Source organism: Sycon ciliatum, chromosome 4 (genome assembly GCF_964019385.1).
Source record: "Sycon ciliatum chromosome 4, ocSycCili1.1, whole genome shotgun sequence".
Classification (NCBI taxonomy): domain Eukaryota; kingdom Metazoa; phylum Porifera; class Calcarea; order Leucosolenida; family Sycettidae; genus Sycon; species Sycon ciliatum.
In genome coordinates, this window is record NC_088646.1 from 38586949 (window position 1) to 38603934 (window position 16986).

Below are 16986 nucleotides of genomic sequence, written 5' to 3' on the forward strand. Positions count from 1 at the left end.
TCCCCCATGTCAACACTACATGACACTACACACTCATACCCATACCCATCGTACTGTACTGCATATTTTATTTTATTTATTTCACTCAACTCGTGATCCATGACCAATTGGCACGCAAAGGGCGAGAGAGGGGTGAAAGCCAACCACGATATATACACTTGCACTCGCTTGAAGTGTATCGCTTCCAACTGCATGCCTCTTAGGGGACATGCCAGATGAATATTGACACCTCGTTGAGACGAAGGGAGGAAAAGCACACAGGAAAAGGTGCCGGACAGCCAATCTTTCCACAGTATACCCAGCATACAAGATGCTCAGTTCATCCTTCCGTATACACTTTAACTCGAAAGATGCAGCTGAACGGTCACAAACACCAATCGGTCACAGTCAAACAGGTCATGACTTACCCAGTATTGTCTGCATTCTGTTTTAGCCAGCAGGCTATTGTCAAGCCATTCACATTGATGCCCGTTGATGACGGCCGCTCTGTTGTTTGCACATATGTATCAGCCGGACTGTCACGGAATTGCCACACCGTTGTGCTGGCATTGGATGTATTTGCGACAACCTTGAGCGCAGAAGGACGAGAACGTAACAAACAGCCCAACGTCATCTTGCCCATAGTACTATTGCATGGAGAAACTTAGCCAAACCCCTAGTCCAGGACACAGAAGTCATAGCCTTTGGCCTAGCCAAGCAGTGTGTGTGTGGGGGGGGGGGGGTGCGTGCGTGCGTGCGTGCGTGCGTGCGTGTGTGTTCCCAGTACTCAGTAGCCGAGGCTGGTTGGTAAAGTAACTCCAATTTCACTTCAAGGTACCAGTGCATCTAGTGTCTACTTCTATCAAAGCAGCGTGCTGTCTATACTGGTTACCCCAGCAAGTGTAGGGTGTGCATAGGTACCGTAACTGTCTTGGCCGTTTTATGCCGATGTACTCCGTGTGGTGTAGACTAGGTGTGCATTGGTGGTCGACTCACATGGCTTCGCCAGTTGTGTGGATTAGACAGTTATCTGGCGCAAGTCTTGATCTGCCTCATTCAGATCTTGTTCGCTATCGTTGCTATAAGAGAAAATCTGTGGGTGCACATCCAGTGCATTTGCAGATTTGCGTGCTTCTCTTGCGACGGGCGTATACATGGTACATGGTACATGGTGTGTGTGCAGGGGGGGGGGGGGGGGAGCAGTATGGATTACAACATTTACAAGACCCTGCACTTGTGTTCATGAATACTAAAGTATGGGTGCTGCCAAGTAACTAGTTTAGTACAATGCAATGTCATGTATCGGCATAATCCACGTACACTCCTTCCCATTGCATAGTCTTCATTTTTTTCGCAATATGAGTCGACCAGCAGCATCACATTATCAATATTGCTGCATTCATATATCCATGGTTATTCTTCCTTCCCACAATACACGTACGCCTAAACAACCACAATGATCATTTCATTGAAATTGTGTCAACCTCATTCAACTCTTATAACCGCTTACCCCGTGTAATGACGAGCCCGGTCCAGCCAACACATCCGTGTACACCGGTGCAGCACTTCCATAGCTACATTCCGACTGGCACCTGGCGGCGCTGCTCGCTGCAGAACAACTGAAATCACCCCTGGGCTGCTGGCGGTAGGTGACTAAGCCATTGGAACCACACGTGGAGCTTGCCTGCACTGGGGTATTGGTGGAGAAGCTCGCGAAAAGGTCTGCGGCTGGGAACAAGCCCTGGCCATGACTGCACCAAGGCAACACTAGGCAGACGAGCAGACAGAGAGCTAGAAGTCGCGCTGGTCGTGGATTCCAGGAAATCTTGGCCGCTGTCAGCTTCATTGCTAGCGTCCACCCTTTCAGCAGGTTGCAGCGCCTCCCTGCACTGGTCCGCTCATGTCCGGACTATCAGCTATGCACAAGAAGAGGACGGCCAAGCAGGGCAGATCGCCCAGTGGTTTGTCGATGAAAATTCCCAAATTTCAGAGTAAAAGCAGAAAACATTGGTAAGAGAAATGCCTAAAAGTCGAAATGGCCAAAGTAAAATGAATTCAAGGTCACGATTGGAAATGGAATGATTCGGTTCACTCTGCAGTGTAGACATGGTAGCTGGATTTCCCCACTGTAGTGTAGACTACTGTGTGCGGTGTCCGATAGTGATCTGTGTGCACATGACTGGGACCTTCCAAAGTGACCGCCTTATTTCTACAGTCCACTGACTGCCTGAGTGCCATGCATGCATGGTGTGCAGCAATGAGACTGAAATGTCTGTTGAGAGCTCTAGAGACGCATGCAAGTATGCGCAATGCGTGTGTCCAGTATACTGGCAATAGGCAGTGCGGTGACACCCTGCCAAGAACGTGTTAGTTCCAATGAAAATGGCTTTTTGAAAAATACCTTGGCCATGATCATGATAATGCATGCTGTCATTGCTGAAGCTGAACTGAAGCCTGAAGGTCCCTAGCCCTGACCTGGGACCAGGTGACCTGTCTCACCTACTTGTCTTTACATGATTGTACACGCTGCGGCCAGTAACTGTGTGGAGTGGGGATGCCAGTATGCTGGGTGGAGTGGTAGGTCTATGTGGAGATAGATCTACAACACTACAAGTACGAGGGCGGACAGCAGGCTGGATTATCCCATCAGATACACGAGACCAACGCATATGGCCGATTGGTTTGCAGGCCTGCCTGCGAATCATGAGGTCCCGAGTTCGAGACCCGCGCTGGCAGCAGGGAGCGTGTAAAAAGACTTTTTACGCGTGTTGAACTGCGCCGACACCCACGGTCACACGGCTGTTCAGCTGCGGCCATCTATCAAAATGGCGTCGAATTCACTGGAAAATCGCAAATTTGCACATTGCACGTTCGATTTATGAACTTGGTGTGTTTTCAGGTGGATCCTTTTCGAATCAAGTAGAATCAACTAGGTAACCCTATGTAAATTGGGTTTGTTAGACCTGACCAAATAATTGCAAACGCGAAGATCAAAGCAACAAAATAAAAATTGTAGCAGAAGGAGGACGAAGAAGAGCAGGACTTAGTCACTATGGAGTAAGCTAGCCGAAAGAGAAGGATTATAGTGGATGCTGTTTTCCTCCATGCCTTAGCTACGGCCACGGAGTGGCCTGGACATGGGCAGCGTTCTTGATAGGCGTTGCGATTGCTTCGAGCCGTTTCATGGGCGCAGGAACGCTTCACTCTAATAAGAGTGGGAGTTGAATTCCGCATGGATGCTCTCTGAGCCTTGCTCAACTAGCAAGCCAAGGCCACATGGAGTCGGGTTACAGCTGGCACGGCGTGCATCTCTAAAAGGTGCAGATTAGGGGTAACATGGCATTTGTTTCTCTTCACGATCTCGTCTTGAACGAGCTCATGAAATGTTCGATGTTGCTCAGTGCTAAGCCATCATCATTAACCTGCAGAAGACAATGGAAGCGAAGAAACAGTGCAAGACTGAATTTTTAGTCCGTGGTTTTGTCCCAGGAATATCTATTGGAGCTCGGAATACAGCAACCAGTGTAAAACTGATCCAACACGGCTTCTTACAGTTGGTATTACTGTAGTATTATTCCGCGCAACGGCGTAAGAGCACCGCACAGTATTAGCAGTATGGATGAGCTACCTTGTAGTGATATGATGGGAGTGAGCAGGAGATTCAGCAACAAACTGTCGCCCGAAATTGTCAGTCTGATCATGCAATGCTGCCTGCGACTCCTGCTGGATTTAGTTGCCGGCACAACCTCCAAAATGCTGCCGGTCTCACACTGCTAATGGCCTTGCAGAGCTAAGTAGCTGGGCCAGCCTTAAATGCGTAGGGCTTTCTGCTAGGCTGCTTCCGCGTCGGCTATGCATTGCTGCAGCTTGGCATGTAGTGTGACCAATGCTGTGTACTGCTCGTTGCTGTTGCCATTGGATGCGGCTGGCGTTGTGCTTATCGAGCTGGCCGACCTCTGCCAGCATTGATGCAGCGTAGATCCAGGGATGGATCCCCAGGTCAAGATGCAAAACTGGCACAACGGTATGGCTGATCTCGACCAGCAGAATTCGGGACCGGATAACAACGCTACTACACATCGTTGTGAGCGACGATCAGCCTTGAGTGTCCGCAAGGTGTGTGACTGTTTGCCCTCATCTGACACGTCAGCAGGCGATGGATCCATCATCCTCTTTGGACAGTGGCAGTGTGTAAGCATGGCTGCACTCCACTTAATCCCGACAGTCCATAGTTATTGTTATCTCCGTGCATGGTTGTTTCCACGAAGAGTCTGACCCAGGACATAACACCGTCCTCAGCTGAACTTTAAATCTAGTGTCTTTTTTCCATTATTGAGTGGTAGTCATACACCACTGACGTATGTGCTCATTTTCCTGTTCTTATTGCAGTGTAAATTTTTCAGTGCCGCACATCGGTATTCATGTTGTGTGTGCGTCTGGGTGGGTGCGTGTGCGCGCGCACGTATGCGATCGTGTGTGTGTTGTGTGTAGCCAAGACTATGACTATAGTATGAGTGTGCTTTTGCTGTGACTTATGCCGGTGCAGTCTGACTGGAGTTACACCCAGTTTGTCTGCCTGGTAAATATGTTCTCTTCCAATTGTGACATCTGCCTTCGGAAGTTGTGCCGTTACGCTGTGAATATATAATTGATGGCATGTACATTGTTGTAGATGACTTGTTGTAGGCACGTAACGTTTGTCAGTTGTGGCTCAACACAGGAGTATGCTGCATGCATTCTACTGTGCTATGCCGCTACCACCAAATCACGGTGCGAGCGTCTTCCAGGACGGCGGCTGCTGCGTACTCGTGCTGTGCATACCTTTGATCGCGTGGTAGTTTCTAGTCATGATGTATAATGTTTGTACTCAATTCAACACAAGGCACAGCTATCACTGCTTAGTAGTGCGACTGTCATGTGACACAATTGTGCACAATTATCATGATCGCAGTAGCATGATGTTGTTCAAGTAAGTCCTCCGAAATATCAACTCCCATGCCCTTGAGGCCATTTTTCATGCTCAGATGCAAAGTACGTAGTACTGGAAGGCTAATCAGCGAATTTCTGGCCACCGATCCAGCATACAGATGCAAGACCATCCATCGAGCCCTAAAAATCACACAAAGTGCAAGAACATCTCCACCAGCTTCCAAAAAAATGTACCAGCTTCCGCTCACGAATTTATGTTTGTCGGATGGCCGAAGCCTTGGGCCAACCAGGAAAACTTCCTGAAAGCACGGGAAAACTCCAGCAACGCTTCTCTGGGAGCAGGAAATACGGCTACACAATAACATACAACAATAGTTACGACGAACAAAAAATGGCCCAATTCTCTTCGACGATCGGGACCAAAACGACGCTCGTCGTCGAGCGAGGTATCAAACGATTCGTCTTTCCTTTCTCTTCTGGAAAATCGCGAGTTACTGGTCAACAGGCTCGGAGGAAGCCGAAGATATCGTCGTTTGCTACGATAAGTTTAGGAAAAATGCGTATCTCGAGCAGAATTTTCAAATGACTCATGCTCAAAGCCGACGCCATCTTAGATGTCCGCTGACGTGATCATATGAACAGCCGTGGTCAACTGGGTACTCACAGCTCGAGTGAGAATAACAAGGATGCAGTTTACAGGGTTATGGGCCGTTACACGCCCGATTGGTTGAGAGACTCACCTCCTCTCCCCTGATTCACTTGTGAGGTCTGCATTCGCCACTAAGGTGTAAAGGCATAGTGGTGGCCTGCGGAAGCGAAGGCTATAGCTTGTGTGTTTCTGAACATTCAAGTGATGCTAACGCGGATCCCGCGAATATTTATACATGTACTACGAGTACCCGCATTACTTTCCATGCCGGAGTGTATGGCCAGTGGCCCCAGACGACGCGTCCAAGACTGACCACGAAGACTGCTAGGGAGTAGGGTGGGCAGCATCACTGCATGGTTGGTGCATGTCTCTCACAAGTCTCACTCTCAGGACTGTCAAGGTCGTGCTAGGCAGAGGAGGCTACCTGTCAATTTGACAGGTTTGACAGGTAGCACCGGTTACTCCGCTAGCAAAAGTAGCATCCGCAGTGATCATCTGAGTTCATCTTCAATGACTTGAGACCCCCGCCCGGTTGTTGAGAGATAGGAAACGTGCATGTGTGCGTGTGCGTTTGTGTGTGTGTGGGGGGGGGGGGGGGGGTAGCAAGAGGCCGGAAGGTTATGGCATGACAAGCAGTTCAATTCCCAGACCATGCAGAGTGAGTGCATGGTCTGGGCATTGAACCATTGCGGGACCTATCCTTTCAATGTTCTAATCTTTACTTTTCCTCAGTGTCCACCTGGACTCCTCCTTGGCTTCCCTTTTCTCTCTAGCTCTTCTCTTGTACCTTCTTGCTATTATTGGCGCTTTGAATAAAACAAGTCGACGAGTATGCAGAGCAGGGAGTCGTCAAATACGGTATTTGACGACTCCCTGATGCAGAGTGAGTGCATATTGCCACTACCGGTACATCAGTACATGCAGACAAGACTCGTAGTGTCTCGGTGCCAAGGTGAACGGGTCCATGTTCCATCACACACACCCCGGTAACTAGTGGTCATGTCAGTGAGCAGCAGGTCGCCGCCTGCAATGTAGATCCTTTGGCTTTGCCTTGGTCATGACAGCGCTGACTATTGCTAGTATTGGACCCACTTGGATCCAATTGCTGTATGGATTCATACATTAGACATGGTTAGCATTTTACCGTTCACGCCAACTTCGACCGTCGGCCTGTACCATTTTTGTGTGTGTTTCAAGACATGGTTAGCATTTCGGTTTCTGACACAACGATCAGCTTGTGACATCACCCTAGTTGGAATCGTACCGTTTCGTTCTCCCGGTAAACAGAGCCTTCTATCATTGAAACGATGCCAAACCGACGGTATTTGGGGTGCTGGGCACGAGTACCGTTGGATTTAGCGTGAACGTTAAAATGCTAACCTTGTCTATTGTATGGATCATGTGTTGTGTGGTTTTCCTTTGCAGTGACCAGTAGTAATTGACCTGGACCCTCAGGCCAGGGCTGGGGACCCAATCCTGGTATAAGTTAGAACACACTGCATACCTTCTGAATTCATGCAACACGAGAGACCTACCCACCACATAATTATTGTTTATTGTACTTCGCTATGGGCAGAGTGGATCCAAGTAATTGATCCAAAAGTCGTTATTTGTTGACTCCTGGCATCATCAGGTCCCATACAGTACTGTGGCAAAAGGATATGGGCTAACGATCACTGAGTGTGAGGCATGAGCCACCTGTACTGTATATGGATATTAGCAGAGAGTTGACCCTGAGGGTAGTGGGCACACAAAGACAGACTAGTGGAAACTGTCAGCAACACACTATCACACACTGCTGCAGTCACACATACTCTACCACCACCACTGATGATTCACAAGAGGAGCATTAGTGTCACAGGCACATTATTCGATTCGAAATCTGTTGTCTTGAGAAAACCAAGCTAGCCTTTCGAGATAAAGCCGTCATCATCATTGCAGTGAGTTGTCAGGCTGAGAGTTAGAGACAAACCTACTCTGCCTGGCAAGATGGATGCCATGCAACTGCCAGTAGGGCATGCACAGGGACTGACACACTTGGAAAATATTGAAAAAGGTATTGTAAACACTCGGGAAGAGATTGCTACAGTAGATAATAAATACTACCGGTCAAGATGAACTGCTGGCGTGTAGAACACGGCTCCATATCGACAGCTCGTGTTGATCACGGCGCCCAGGACAATTGCGCTTCAACGCACAGTTCCGTCATTTGTCAATCTTGAAAGCCACTGACTCCATTCATGTACAGCAGAAGCAAACCTGCTTGCCGATGCCGCCAGAGTAACGTTTGTTCATCATCATCATGGAGTCACATCAAACACTCCTACAGATCAACGACCAAGGTTGCTGTGAAAGTAAGTCTGATCCAAAGGAAGCCGTCTGATTGAGAGAAACACCACCGATGCACAGCCGGTCCAGAAGCAAAACGCATACACTGACATCGGAGCGGAGTATGTCACCGTGGCAGACAATCTACAAAACAGCCTTACCGTGACAGGATAGCAGGTATGGGTCATCAAGTTCCATCGAAGTAGAGTCATATCACACAAACACGGCTCTGTTCTTATGATTTGCCAGGGCTTGGTTGAACTCCAGCAGCAGCAGTAGCAGCAGCATCTTGGGCAGTGTTTGTGATTGGGGCCTCAGAGTGGCTAGAGCGACGTCTTCTTCCCTGTATTGAACATACCAACACACAGACTCACACACACACACACACGCAAACACACAGATTCACACACAGACACACAAAAACACTCATTCACACACACACATATACACAAAAACACACACACATACCATTGGACCATTGGACGCCCATCGCCGGAGGCGATGATAGCGATGCTACAACAGAAGCCATAGCAGCTTGTGCTGGGATTGCACCGTTCAACAGCTTGCAAGGCTGAAGAATTGACCGCCACTATTCAGCCTGGTCTACACCACACAGCTATGAAGTGGCTTTTTCTGGCCAGTGAATCCCTACTTTTTGGTCTTTTTATTATTATTTTTTCCGCACACACATCACACCACATACTCCGGCATGCACTGGCTGTTGGTAACCACCCAGGAGAATGAAAGAAAAGTCAGGAAGAGTCTGAGAAAGAGAAGAAAGATGTGTGTGACCATAATCGTCGGGAATCGAACCCGCAACCTATCGATTGGAAATCGCTGCACATACCACTGCACCATATGGGACACACGCACACACACACACACACACACACACACACACACACACACACACACACACACACACACACACGGCTATGCGCATGCAGGCAAGCACATACAAGAACAGAAAGAGACAAAAAAACCGGCGGCGTTCAAGCAGATTACTATGCCAGAGTACAGCTGTCATCACAACATATGGCACGGGCTTGGGTTCAGCAAGTTAGTGATAGCTGACATAACACAATACCTTAGTTCTAAGATACATGTACCTTCTCGGTGTCCGCCAAGTGATTGAGTGAGTGAGTGAATGTGTGTGTGTGTGTGTGTGTGTGTGTATAGGGGGGGGGGTATATGCGTGAGTGAGAGGGAGGGAAAGAGAACGGGGGGGAGGGGGAAGAGAGAGAGAGAGAGAGAGAGAGAGAGAGAGAGAGAGAGAGAGAGAGAGAGAGAGAGAGAGAGAGAGAGAGAGAGAGAGAGAGAGAGAGAGAGAGAGAGAGAGAGAGAGAGAGAGAGAGAGAGAGAGAGAGAGACAGAGACAGAGAAACAGAGACAGAGAGAGACAGAGAGAGACAGACAGAGAGACAGAGAGACAGAGAGACAGAGAGAGACAGAGAGAGAGGGAGAAAGAGAGAGACAGAGAGAGAGAGAGAGAGAGAGAGGCATCTCCTTGGATCTGCCTACAATCGACTTCGCTCTATCAGGACTGGCACCACTGGTACGACATGTACGGCCATGGTCGTACCATTTTTTTTACTAAGTTAACTCCGGCGTTCATGGAATGTGCAGTGCGGAATGTTCATGCGGAAGTGCTAACAAGCTATCCCAGTATTCTCTAACTCAGCTGAATGAGTATTTCATATGATGACCCAGGTAAAGAATGAGCAGAGCGAGGGTCCGGAGCTGGCTCTCTTATTACAATATACAGCTCTATGGCAGTGCAACCTTAGAAAGACAATAGCAGACTGCTAAGAACTCACCAGACCAAGCAGCGATCCAAGACCAAGCAGCGCTAAGCATCCGGAAAAAGCAATTACAAATCCATAGAGCGCAGCCTTGGTGGCCAATTTCTGTGGGTTGGGGTGAGCTCCAGCATAGCGTGTTGTGCTCGATGTTGAGCTTGACTGCACTATCTCATGCCGCATGAATGGTGGTGTAGAGTATTGATAGCGTGGCATTACCGCTTCAACACTCTCCAGCTCCAGTGGCTTCGGCCTGCCGCCGTCGAGCTGCAGTGTAGCCGGACTGAAGCCTGCAGGCAGCTGCTGGCGCACCGCAGCACGGCTGAACAGAACTCCACGTTGCTATCCGTTGAAGAACACACACAGGCACCACACACACACGCGCGCACGCACGTTTTAGTCCAATGCAGGACAATCCAACTCAGTGCAGGACGGTTGGGCAGCTTGCGTACTGCAATTATAATCTCATATATATTGGGCAAAATAGAAGAAAACACATGGGAATGAGTTATGAAGCAACTATCCACGTATGTAATAAGATAATACCGTATTTTCCCCATTAAACGTACACGTCTCCAATTGTAGTACAGTCATGTTGAGTGTGGATCAAAAATATAAAAGGACACGTCTCTAATAATAGTACATGCCGGAATGATGTGATGGGCAGTACTGAGGTACAGATACCAGGGTCCACCTTACTTCGTTTTTCTTACCCGTTCATCATCTTCGTGTCTTTGTACACTGATTCTTACCATGGTTGGATGTATTTACAGCCATACAGCAGCATTATCACGAGTTGTTTGCCACCCAACCCAGGCAATCAATCTTTCCAGAAACAATAAAAGTACACAACTCCAATACTAGTACAGTCTCCTATAGTAGTACAGGTCTGACCACCTTTGAAAAAATAAAAGGACTACATTTATTGGGGAAAATCCGGTAAGCAGTCAGAAAGTGCGATAACAGGGCACAAAACTGACAAGCTACTGAGACATTCAACGTCAGTTTTGAGCCCTGTTATCGCACTTTCTGACTGCTTATTATCTTGTTACAGTCGTGGATAGCTGCTTCATAACTCGTTCAATGCGTTTTCTTCTATTTTACATTAAATTTTATTACTGGCTTAGTATCCGAGTTAACATATATTGGTCACATTGTTTCATTCAAGGACCTCTCTCCACGAACGGATGCCTGACTGGTTATCACTTTATCAATTTCGTGACGAAATTATGTACATGTCGTGTAAACTGACCCAACCAACATAATGTGATCAAGAGTACATAACCCCCCAGAGTGTGCAACGCCAATCCAGCTCTGCATAGGGTCTTGGTCGAGCGGAATCGGATCTTCTGATGTCATGCGTACACTCCACACCAGCGCAAGGCCGGTCTCGAGGCAGGCCTGAGGGTACCATTGTTTTTGATCCAAGAGTACCCGCGACTCCCCGGGTTCCCCTTAGATGTGTACGGTATTCAGTGGTATTATGACGCAAAGATCCGATTCCGCTCGACCAAGACCCTTTGCAGAGCTGGATCAGGCGTTGCACACTCTGGGGGGGGGGGGGGGGGGGGGTTATGTACTCTTGATGTGATGAATTACGTACAAAAAAAGTTTGGAACTTTCATAGCTCCCCCAAAAGCAGCTGCAATGGACACGATTGTAATGCGTGCACTTTATACAAGTCTCCAGAATGTTCTCAATGTCAAGAGTGCTCTTGGCCACATGCTTTGAGTTCAAACTACGACAATTTGATGGCATGCCCTGAAAACAAATAGAAAAGGGATCATTCTCAGACTCACCAGAATAGTTTTCGCAGCCATTATCTTGGCAACTGCTATATCACTCACCGCCGCGACGACAAAAGAGATCGATTATCAATTCAGGCCTCTCAGGATAATCAGCAGGTAAATCATTGGGACCAAAAGTCACAACGACTGAACGAGATCTTCACTGTCTTTCAAAAAATACTCTGGGACTGGAAGTGGACACCAAACTAACAAAAACAAAATTCGGGGATTTCCCCAGGCAGCTTCTGGCCAGTCGAGTCACGTGTGAAGAGCCCCCCCCCCCCCCCCCCTCACAAGTGTAGCTCTACTGCTGCATGCTGGGATCCCGCGCCACAGCTAGCCCTCACTATGATGAACCATGTCACGTCAGAGAGTCTGTTTGGCCATGCCATGGGTCCGACTCCCTAGACTGGAGTCCTTGCCGCAATGCACTGAGCCCGGCACAATGTAGAGTGAAGTTAGTATCCATTCAACACGATACATTATCCATAATAAAACCAGGGAGTAGTACAATACCGTATTGTACTACTCCCTGGTGTGAGCGGTTCAGAAAACCCTTTACTGGTGCAGCCCCGTCGTAAAACTATGAAATTAGAACTGGCCCATTATCCCCCCACTGTGAAATGATCCACTTAAATAGGGGATGACGGGACCCGAACGCACCAGTAGCTCGAGGTCGGGAGGGCACAGGATCATAGCAATATCATAGGGTTACACCACCACTATCAGCAGGGGCGTGCTTGGCGAGGGGCACAGGGGGCAAGTGCACCCCCCAAAAAATATTTCGACCGGGGTTTTGAAAAGTCACCAATGTATTGCGGAAAGCCCGAGCTCGCGGGAGCACATCCTGCACCTGTGTCTTGTGTACTACCGGTAGTACAGTAAATTGTAATAAAAAGATAAACAACCGGGTGTCAGACCGATTGGGATCGGAGAAGAGGCCCGTCGCATCATCGGGAAAGCCATCCTGCGATGCGCCTCATCTTCAATACAGAAGTCAGCTGGCTGCCTACAGCTATGTGCGGGTCAAGAGTGTGGCATAGAAGCAGCAATACATGCTATGCAAACAGCATTTCAGGAAGACGAGGCGGAAGGCGTTCTGTTTGCACATGCGTCAAATGCATTTAACGCCCTTAACCGTGCTGTCTCACTGCACAATATCCAGCACACCTGCCCCGCCATTGCTCCGGCACTGATCAACAGCTACCGCAGCCCGACTCGGCTGTTTGTGGATGGTGAATGTCTCCTGTCTTGTGAAGGCACCACGCAGGGAGATCCACTAGCCATGGCTATGTATGCCCTGGCGACCGTTCCTCTCATCCAGGAAGTGTCTCAGAGCGGAGCACTCCAGTCGTGGTATGCAGACGACTCCACTGCCGCTTCCACCATTCGCAAGCTGCATCACTGGTGGTCACTGCTTAAGCAACGAGGCCCAGCATATGGGTACTTCCCCAATGATGCCAAGTCGGTCCTTGTGAAGCCGGAGCATCCTCAGGAAGCAGAATCCCTGTTTGCTGACACGGCAGTCCAGATTCGCACGGATGGCTGGCGGCATCTCGGTGCGGTACTTGGGTCTCCCGAATTCTGCAAGCAATATGTCACAGAGAAGGTAGAGACATGGACGCTAGAGGTTGGACGACTGGCTGACTTCGCCACCACTCAGCCACAAGCGGCATACGCTGCTTTTATTCATGGCCTCCGCCACAAGTGGTCGTTTGTGGCCCGGACGGTCCCAGGCATCAGCGGACTGCTAGACCCGCTGGAGCACTCCATCCGACAGCGGTTCATCCCTGCTCTAACCGGTCGCCCCGCACCCGGTGACGAAGAGCGCGCCATACTGTCCCTCCCGTGTCGGGAAGGTGGTCTTGGTCTCATTGACCCGAGGTCTTTGACGGACCAATACAATAATTATGTCTGTCGCTGTCACCAACATCCTCGTGAGCCGGATACTGGACCAAGACACCAACATGGACGAAGTGCCCACCACCATCCATGCTGCCAAGCTAACTGCAGCAGCAGCAACCAGGAGAGCCGCTCGAGACCAAGCCAGTCAGCTTCTGGCCACATGTGATGCGCCCACCAAGCGAACCCTGGGGATGGCGGCCGAGAAAGGAGCGTCCAACTGGTTCACTTGCCGGCCCCTGAAGCAGTTCGGGTTTGTCCTCCACAAAGGCGCCTTCAGAGACGCACTCTGTCTGCGGTTCGGCTGGGTCTCTCCCCGCCTGCCATCCACTTGTGTGTGTGGCAAGGCGTTTAACACCAGCCATGCTCTTTCGTGCCCAACTGGTGGATGCCCGGCTCTCCGCCATAACACGATCCGCGACCTGACAGCCGACCTACTGCGTGAAGTGGCAATGGATGTGAAGATAGAACCTCCTCTGCAGCCCTTGGAGGGTGAAAGGCTCCGGTATCGCTCTGCCATCTTGGAAGATGGTGCTCCTCTTGATGTGGCGGCATCCGGTGCCTGGGGAAGTCGTTTTGAGCGCACGTTCTGTGATGTTCTTGTGCGCTCAAGTTATGAACTCTTTGTGTTCCCTCTGTTGATGCTTCAAAATCGCTCTATTGACACTGCAAAATCGCTCTGTTGACGCTACAAAATTGCTTATCATCTCCCTCCCTCCCTCCCCCCCCCCTCTCTCTCTCTCTCGCTCTCTTTCTCTCTCTCTCTCTCCCCGTAGCTCTCTCCCTTTTGAAATTCGCTTCCATAGAATTGGGCACCATTGCCCGTTTGGCCTTGCGAAGCAAAATAAAAATCAACAACAACAACAACAACATGTTCGGGTTTTTAACCCTCATGCGCGCTCGAACACTTCCTCAACTCCCGCGTCCACCTATGCCAAGCACGAACAGCAGAAGAGAAGGGCCTACGAAGAACGCGTCAGGGAGGTGGAGCATGCTTCCTTTCTCCCACTGGTATTCAGTGCATCTGGTGGGTGCGGCAAGGTAGCCCACACTTTCCTGAAGCGTCTTGGCCATATGGTTTCGGAGAAGCGGCATGAACCCTACTCCTCCGTCATGTCCTGGATCCGCTCCCTTGTCTCCTTTGCTTTGGTTAGATCATGCAACATGAGCCTCCGTGGTCACCGTGCTTCTCCCTACCGCAGTCGTGTGGATGCTGCCAGTCCTGTTGTGCTGGCGGTCAACGACTGTCAGTTGCGTGACTGAGACTCTTGCGGAGTAGCCGTGTCTAGCATTTATATTCCACGCTTTTATTATCCGATGATCTTGTTTTGTTTGCTATCAAAAAAAAAAAGTTTGAAAGGGAAAAAAGTGCAGTAGGGGCCTGGTGCGCGGCCTACATGCAGCCAGGCAGTCCCATACGTACAGTAGGCCTTTGCGGATAATGCCGGCAGTAAAATTTGCAGAATTCGGTACTTTTTCTGGTAAGTTTCATGCATGTGTAGGCCTCGTCAGGGTACTCGCAGTAGATATTGCCGGGGCCTTCGACAAGGTCTCGCACAACGGCGTCCTCCACAAGGCTGAGCGGTGCGGCATAAGTGGCCCCCTCCTTGCCTGGCTTCGGAGTTACCTGACAGACCGCCACATCCGTGTCGTCATAGGCGGCCAGTCTTCACCGCCCCACCGAATCCAATCTGGCGTGCCGCAGGGCAGCATCCTCGGCCCCACCCTCTTCCTTCTGTACGTCAACGACGCAGAAGACCACCTGCCTGATGGGGCGAAGCTGGCTGTATACGCCGACGACACAACTCTCTACAAGTGCATCACCACCCGACTCAGACTGCCAGAAGAGACAGCAATCCTCCAGCAGGCAGTAGACTCACTGGCAGCATGGGGAAGCAGGTGGAGGATCAAGTTCGAGCCCACAAAGTCGCAGGCATTGACCATCAGCCACCACCGCTCGCTAACCCCCCCCCCCCCCCCCCCCGAACGCAATACGCTTCCAAGGAGCAGTCGTGCCAGAAGTAGAGGAGCTCAAGCTTCTTGGCGTCACCTTCGACAGGCAGCTGGCATTCCGCAGCCATATCCGACAGCTTGCAGTACGCGGAGCCCAGCGGCTCGGCTTCCTCCGTAAGGCATCGGCTGTGCTAGACCCAAAGCACCGGGCAATCGTGTACCGTGGCTTTGTCCGCCCTGTGTTAGAGTATGGCATGCTGGTGTGGATGAGCGCAGCCCCCACCACCTTGGCCCGCCTCACTGCCATCCAGCGCCGTGCCCTGCACATAATTGGAGATGGATCATACCTCCCGAGCCTCGCCATTCGCCGTACGGTAGCAGGGCTCTGCTTTCTGTACAAGCTGCACTTTGTGGAGGGTCCGGAAATGGTGAAAGCCATTCTGCCACCATCAGCAGCCGCACCGAAATGCCGCATGTCTACTCGTGAGACAACCAGATCTGCAACACATCATCCATCACAACTCACCAGTATTCTTCCTCCTCAGTCACGAAACAACACGCTCCGCTCATTTCCCCACTCCCTCATCGCAACGTGGAATCAGCTCCCACCTTAATTTAATTATTCTTTTATTCCACGATGGCGTGACGCCAATAAGGATGATTATAAGTGCGATAGAACTGGTACTAGCCAGAAACAGCTAGATGGAAATTAACCGGGAGGCAAGAAGCAATGGATCATGAAAAACAAGCGGGGCAATAACGTTAGCAGGGGTGATCGAGATAGTTAAGTACACGTTCGAGATATCAGAAACCAGGGGATGCGCGGAGCAGGAACAGGTACTGCTCCAAAGAAGACTGGATGCATTGTTTCGGAAAGAATTTCTACGAGGTTTGGTTGTGATATCGATAGGGAGTGAGTTGTAGAGGGTGAGGGCACTGTTGATGGGGGAATCTCGGTGCCTGTTCGTTTGTGCGTGTCCGATGGAGTAGGTCCTTGTCTGTCGAAGGGTGTATGGTTGCTGTTGACGTTGTGGTGCAAGATGTGGTTGTTGCAGGTGTGGTATGGAGGTTTGGTGGCAGATGTCCCATGCTAGTAGGGCTTGTTTAACAAGGAGTCGTGAGCTAAGGGTGGGGAGCTTTGCATGATGGAGGAGGGAGCTGTGGTGAACTGGTGCAAAGAGGGGAATCCGAAGGCAGATGCGTATAGCATAGCACGGCGTTGAATTCTCTCCAGTGTGTCCCGCTGTTGCTGTGTGGTGTTGGAGAGGGCAAGGCTGCCATATTCGAGAACGGGTCGGATGTAGGTCGTGTATATTAACAATAGGCTGGAAGCGTTCATTGTGCCACGTGTCTTGTGGAGTTGGTGTAGTAGTTTTTTGGCTTTGTTGGTGGTTTCTATGATGTGCTGGGTCCATCGCATATCGTCTTGGAGTGTAACACCAAGGTGCCTATGTTGGTGGACCTGCTGCAGCCGAGTCGAGTGGAGCATGATGTGGATGGTGTGTTGGGGTTGGAAGGAAAGGACGACGGTTTTCGTGGTGTTGACGAGGAGATGCCAATCCTTCAACCATCGTCCTGCTGCGTCCACGGCACGTTGGAGGAATGCAGCTGACAAATCCCTCGTGTAATGCGTCGCGATGAGTGCCGTGTCATCGGCGAA

At 50.1% G+C, this 16986-nt stretch overlaps 2 protein-coding genes across 2 annotated transcripts in view; both read right to left on the reverse strand.

Moving 5' to 3' along the window:
• The window catches only part of LOC135816055 (mucin-3B-like), a 55906-nt gene extending 53713 nt beyond the window's left edge, over nt 1–2193 (reverse strand). Inside the window, exons 1-2 of the mRNA XM_065329420.1 lie at nt 1490–2193; nt 408–568 (exon numbers count right to left, since the gene is read on the reverse strand). Of these exons, the coding sequence (XP_065185492.1) occupies nt 408–568; nt 1490–1825 (497 nt within the window). The 5' untranslated portion in view covers nt 1826–2193. The remainder of the gene's footprint in view (nt 1–407; nt 569–1489) is intronic.
• A 5208-nt stretch (nt 2194–7401) lies between these two features.
• LOC135816057 (uncharacterized) lies at nt 7402–11668 on the reverse strand. The gene is made up of 3 exons (XM_065329421.1): nt 11484–11668; nt 9703–10026; nt 7402–8228 (listed from the first exon to the last, which is right to left on the reverse strand). Exons 1-3 carry the CDS (start codon nt 11502–11504, stop codon nt 8121–8123), a joined length of 453 nt encoding a protein of 150 aa, XP_065185493.1. The 5' UTR covers nt 11505–11668; the 3' UTR covers nt 7402–8120.
• Between the last annotated feature and the right edge of the window lie 5318 nt (nt 11669–16986).